This window comes from Tachysurus vachellii, chromosome 7 (genome assembly GCF_030014155.1).
Source record: "Tachysurus vachellii isolate PV-2020 chromosome 7, HZAU_Pvac_v1, whole genome shotgun sequence".
NCBI classification, from domain to species: domain Eukaryota; kingdom Metazoa; phylum Chordata; class Actinopteri; order Siluriformes; family Bagridae; genus Tachysurus; species Tachysurus vachellii.
In genome coordinates, this window is record NC_083466.1 from 2,033,786 (window position 1) to 2,040,000 (window position 6,215).

Sequence of the window (6,215 nt, forward strand, 5' to 3'; positions counted from 1 at the left end):
TGATATTTGCATAATGTTCATAAATGCCTTTTGCTTCCGACTATGCATTAAATGTATACACACTCACATATATATATATATATATAAAACTGTGGCTATCTCGAAATGGAATTTTATGACCAGCAAAGATACTGATTACACTTGTCCTTTTTGCTTAAGTTACTTTTGAAGCATCATTAAAGCTTAAATGTTTTGCTAAACCAGTGGTCCAAGTTGCATAAATCAGAATCAGGCTCATAGACCAAGTATATTTGGTGCATACAAGGATTTCGGTTATAGGTAGTGGTGGCTCAAGCAGTTGAAGGTCTGGCTTGTTGTTTGGAAGGTTGCGGGTTCAAGCCCCAGCACCACCAAGCTGCTTCTGTTTGGCCCTTGATCACTGACTTAACCCTTTCTGTGCCAGGGTTCTTTACCAGGGCTGAACCTGTGCTCTTACCCCAAATTCTTAAGCCATAAGGATGGGGTTTTGGATTTGATCCAAAACAACTGATGACAGGTCAAAAACTGGGGGAAGTGTATCCAGGACCCAGTGTAGATGATGTATCTCAAAAGGTAACATGGAAACATCTGGAGATCCCCCAAGAAGCGCTGAAATATGTGGAAGCAAAGAGAAGTCTGGATTGACATTCAGGACGTCCACTGCAGGAGATTAAGTCCTGGCTACACAACTGTTCAAACATTAGTGCATAAGTTTGAGACAATCTACCTGTAAAAAGGATTCAAATTAAGGCTTGGGCAGAAAATCCTGGAAAATTGCTCATAGCTATGATAATTCCATAATTAAAAAGCAAAAGTATGTTCCTGTAGGTGTTCATCTTGTTCATTTCCAAGCTATGGGAAATGGATCATTAAGAAAGAACATTCCAGCATGCTAATGTTACATGAGACCTCCCGAATCCTGCAGAACTTCGAGAGTCAACCAGTGCAAAGAGAGAACGTATGTTTTTGTTGAATTTTGAAAGAATGTGGTAAAAGTCATTCGAGGAAAGACTAGGAAATGTAGATTACGATATTATCCTAATCGAGATTGTTTTCATGCATTTAGAATTGGACGATAAAAAAAAAAAAAAAAAAACACACCGGCATTCCGACACGTCGATGACACGTGAGCTTGTGGAAGTCCAGAGGGACCTGCTGTAATGCTGCTGGAATCTGGAAGTCATTAGGACATCCACTTCAGCAGTGAGTGAATGTGTGTGTGTTGAGGATCATTACCGGCACACTGTTCATCCTTAATCTAATACGGAGGTTAGACTACTGAGAAAGGAATGATTCATGCAGTCAGTGGATGATGGTTGAGATTATATCAGCAAGTTCCAACTTAAAGAAAAACTTTTTAATTAAAAAAAAAAAAAAAATTACACAGAGGTCTTTTTTTTGTGGTGTTACAGTGGTAGAAATCATCACATATAATTAAAGGTGCGGTGCACGATGTTTGAAAAACGCTTCAGAAAACTGAGTCGGCTGACTAACAAAACAAACGTCTATCCAATGAGCAGAAAGGGGCGTGTCTTGTCAATATACGGCGGAGAGTGTTCAGTGCGCATGTCTGACATTAGCAGAAAGCGATTGATACACTGACATGGCGGATACCTGCCGTTACCTCTGCCCCGGGTTCTAGGTGTCGAACGTCGTCTTCCGCGTGAAACGGAGCTAAACCTTTCACGGTTCAACACACAGTATTACAAAAACACATCTGTATTTCCATATAGTTCCGCTATAATAGTTGCCTGGATTACGTATGTATGTGTGGGGCGGAGCTATCAAAACAAGGGTGACACCTATTTGGGTTAGGGGCGTGTTTGTTTTGGTGACTTCAAAATGTCAACATTGGCTTTCAAACATTGTGCACCTCACCTTTAACTACACAGTACGTACCTGCAGTTTTGGCTGATCAACTCCAGACATCAGGATTATGAGATAATTATTTAATGATAAGAGTTTCTATTTGCCTGTATAAAGGCAAATAGGACCAAACACTGAGTTTAGTTACTATTTTAATTACTAATTTGGCTCAGAAACCTCAAAGTGGATGACTTAATGCAAAAACATTTTCACAAAACAGCAAACGTCTAGATGTACAGAGGAAGGAAAGATGCTACATGCTGCACTTCTGTATACTTGGAAGCTTTTGGAAAACCTTTGAGAAACGGACCGCACACATTGTTTCCGAAATTCAATATCATTGGAACCGAGATAAGCGCAGCCACTTACACGCCTGAATCAACTAAATACAACACAGTATAATTGTTCTGGAAGATTTTTGGGCCCTTTTTTAAATTTATTCCTCCAGCTCAGTTCTTTCTTTGGCTTAAAAAAAAAAAAAAAAAAAAACAATCATTCATGTAAATATTGTTCTTTGCCACGAGAGGCAGTTGGGTTTGGTCTATTGGATTTACATTTATTTATTTAGTCAGATGCTTTTATCCAAACGGGCCGATACAATTTCAGCATTTAGCAGTTCATTTCTGGTCACTGAAACAAAACCTTCTGAGATCCTCAGATCCTGCAAAGCTTGTAGGAAAACTGGAATTCCCAATTAAAGCGTTTCAATTATGTACAAAAACGTATGAACTGATGATAAAAAAAACATTTTCAATATGTCACAGTATATCGTCGCTGTCAGGCGGAATCCTCGTATCTCCAAAACCGTTATTTTTCAGGAAATTAAAAAAACGGCGTACCTTATCTGCAGTACACAGGGTTTAGTCCGCGTTGCAGTGGATTGTCTTGCGCTAAATTCCTGTCCTCAGACGAGCACCAGAACTAGCGGGGGTCAAGATTTTTTTTCTTTGAGCCCAGTGTTTTGAAGACATTTACCTCAGAAGACGTGTTGATTCGTTGCGACTCTTCTTGAGGAGAAATATGCCGTGAAGCTCTCCCGCGGAGTGAGGAAGAGGTGGACAGTTGAAGTGTCCAATGGAGTTATGAGATTTGCGCTCAAGCTATTTTCAAGACTTTAGATTGGTTAATAACTTGTAAAAATAACAGACCCACGTGGGGACTGACCAATAGCATCGATATGTGAAAAAATATGAAATTGACCAAATTTGGACACACGAGGTTTCCGCCCGACAGCGACGATATGTTGATGGATAAATGACAGTAGTGATGTACTGATGGTTCTTCTTTGAACAGTTTGAATTCAGCTCAGAATAACGGCATGTATTCAGTATCGCTAAATGTCAAGTGCTGAATCGATCAAGGTAGCAGCTCGAGTTGAAAAGAGCGCAGAACTGAATCTGACGTAGGAATAGAAATGTTTAAAACGGATGTGCATGCCTACTATATTTTCCAGAGTATAAGACACAACTATGTTATAACTACATTGCATAATTGTAACGTGGCTCTTTGTTAGGGACCTTAAGAGGTGCTACAGATAAGATGAATAATTATGTACTGTATATCTATTTATACTGTATGCACCATCCACTTTATTAGGAACACCTGTTCACCTGATTCTGTGTTTTCGTCATGTTTTTTTATATATACTGTAGTGCATTTCTGCCGCGTGATTGGCTGGTTAGAGAACTGTACAGATGTGCAGGTGTTCTTAATAAAGCAGACGGTGACATATACGACGAATCAACAAACCGATTACCTCTCGAAGGACACTTATGGTCTAAAGAATACGTTATTCAACTGCAGTGTGTAAACGTGGTTTGATCTACAGTACAAATGAGACTACAAATCCAACGTGGCCGCCGCATGACCATCAGCAACGGACATTGCTCAACACAGCCAGGTCCCTCTGTTTCTTAGTCTTGAAGGGAATCACAAAATTGTGTGGTGAAACCACACCGTGTCCCTGCTCGCCGACGTGGCCCATGAGAATGTAGTTCGGACCTTGGGACAGAAAAACAATGCATAAATGTGTGATTCCTTTGACTCCATTTATGATGAAGCTAATAATGACCTTAAGCTTCTAGAGCAACTGTAGAACATAAGAAGTCAAGAATTCAATCAGCTGACAAAAAAAAAGTTGTCTTGAGTTCCTCTCAGAGCAAATTCAACCTTGGCAGCTTTACAGGTTTTTTTTTTTCTCCACTCCATGCAAAACGATTCTGCTTGACTAATTCTAATTTTCTATTCATCGCATTTGCTAAGCTAAATAAACTGAGGTGAAGGCATTTCAATGCAGCGTTATGACTGCTGGCTCGGCCAAAACACACCACAAACCCGGCCTGTGTCATTTGAATTATTCCCGGAGTAAACTATTAGTGCGCATTACACTATAGCTGAAGGTAGATCGTTAACTGGGTTAAATAATCATGGATGAAAAGATTCTCTTAATGTAACTAAACAAAAACTCTCTTATTTCGACTTTGTGTCAACGTTAACTGGTGTGTTACGGAGCCTTTATGATTTCTTCAGTTCGACTTCAATTTAAAATTACTGGCATGAAAGAAGTCAGACCGGAGGACCAGAATACATTTCATTTGCATGTCGTAACCGAGCGGTTGCTAGGAAACTGTAGCTAAAACACCGACGCTGCACATTAGAATCCCGCGCATTCTAGCTGCGTATTCGTTGCACGTCATTGCATCATTTGCGCCTCGTGTAAACAGACAATCTTATCTGCCTGGGGTTTTTTTTTTCCCTCCTCTATAATTTAAGCAATTTGGTTGAGTGACGAGCTGCCAGGTTTTCTTTACAGGAACAGAAACTGAAAGTTCTCGTGTGAGTATTTATGAGTTTTTGGGGATAATGAGGGAGCTTGTCATTCGAGAAGCTCTGTTGTTCCCGGCTCTGCTACACTGTAAATAAGGAAAGTTTGTTGTAATCTGAGGCAACTGACTCGAAATTAGAATTGCTTGTGAATTTGGTGCTTTAAGATTCGTCTACAACAACGTAGAACCATGTCCGTTCGGATCCACTCACCTCTCCTGACTAAAGGGCATTTCTTACACAGGATCGTGACTTTCGCGCTCATGCTCTTTCCAGCCTGCTGGATGGACAGGTTGCCTTCCTTGTACACGTTGGTGATGGAGAAGGTGGCGAGCACGCTGTGTTCCTTCATGGCAGCGGAGATGAGTGTTCCCGTCAGCACTGTGATGAGACGACACTGGAATATCAACTCATCCGCCACAGCATTGTGTTGTACTGTGAGGATGCGGGGTTATGTAATAAAACATGCACTGTGGGAAAGAAATAGCCAGGTACAGAAGCGCTAGCGGTAATGACAAGAATCCTCACTGATGATCCTCTTTGGTTTTAGAGGACAAGACGGATGAACGCTCTGAAGTCTTTTTTTGTTTTTTTTTTAACAAGAGTGAGCAGGACAGTTAAAAATTAAATAAACAATTTTGAATACGTTGATTAGTCGCGATTACGATTTTTTTTTTAGTTTGTTTGTTTTTACCGAAGTTGCTTAAGCAGTAATGACTTTCGATTGTTCCGATCCTCTTGCACTTCTGCTTGCAGAGAGCTTCAGAATACGTCAGTGCTGTATAGAGAAGAAGAAGAAGAAGAAGAAGAAGAAGAAGAAGACATAATGGTCACAGTGAAGGAAACAGCAGGGCAGTTTCACAATTCTAATATAGTCATAATTATTCTTTGTCTGCATAAATTCTATAATGAAACAAATTGACCCACCAGGGTGATTATAACCATCGTCGAATTCTCGATTCTGATTGGTCAGAAGGTGCATATATTATAAAATATAAATTATATCCACCATGACAGTTCTAATACAAGGTTATTGTTCGTGCAAGAAGGCTTTGTACCAGGCAAATATAATGCTGTAACTTCAGGATGCAGTCATAGCAGTTTTGCATGAACAGGATTTCTGAATATCTGTTTCAGATATTCAGAAATCCTGTTCATGCAAAACTGCTATGCATCTATTAAATATTAATCAACAATCTTCTGACCAATGAGAATTGAGCATTCAAAAGTAGAGACTGTTTCAGTAAATTGTAGTTTAGATGAACAGGACACACCGACGGGCCGTGCAGGGGTGGGAGCGGCCGCGGTAACGGGAACCGGGTAACCTGTGATGGTGAAGTTCTTCGGCTTGAACGTGTAATGGCAGATGAATCCGTCGGCGGTGAGGCTGAGATCAGAGACGAACTGGATGAAGAGGTTGCTGCCCTCGGAGAAGATCGGCCTGAAGAACAACAACAAAAAAACTCGCTGACGGAGATAAACACTCAGCAGGAGTTGTACCTCTATCTAACAGTGCTGTTACTATAGAAACAACAATGCGCTACATA

At 40.4% G+C, this 6,215-nt stretch overlaps 1 protein-coding gene across 1 annotated transcript in view; it reads right to left on the reverse strand.

Annotated features, from left to right (window-relative positions):
* Positions 1-2,726: 2,726 nt before the first annotated feature.
* The window catches only part of pcolce2a (procollagen C-endopeptidase enhancer 2a), a 7,880-nt gene continuing 4,391 nt past the window's right edge, over positions 2,727-6,215 (reverse strand). Inside the window, exons 6-9 of the mRNA XM_060873357.1 lie at positions 5,943-6,109; positions 5,363-5,446; positions 4,882-5,049; positions 2,727-3,846 (exon numbers count right to left, since the gene is read on the reverse strand). Of these exons, the coding sequence (XP_060729340.1) occupies positions 3,716-3,846; positions 4,882-5,049; positions 5,363-5,446; positions 5,943-6,109 (550 nt within the window). The 3' untranslated portion in view covers positions 2,727-3,715. The remainder of the gene's footprint in view (positions 3,847-4,881; positions 5,050-5,362; positions 5,447-5,942; positions 6,110-6,215) is intronic.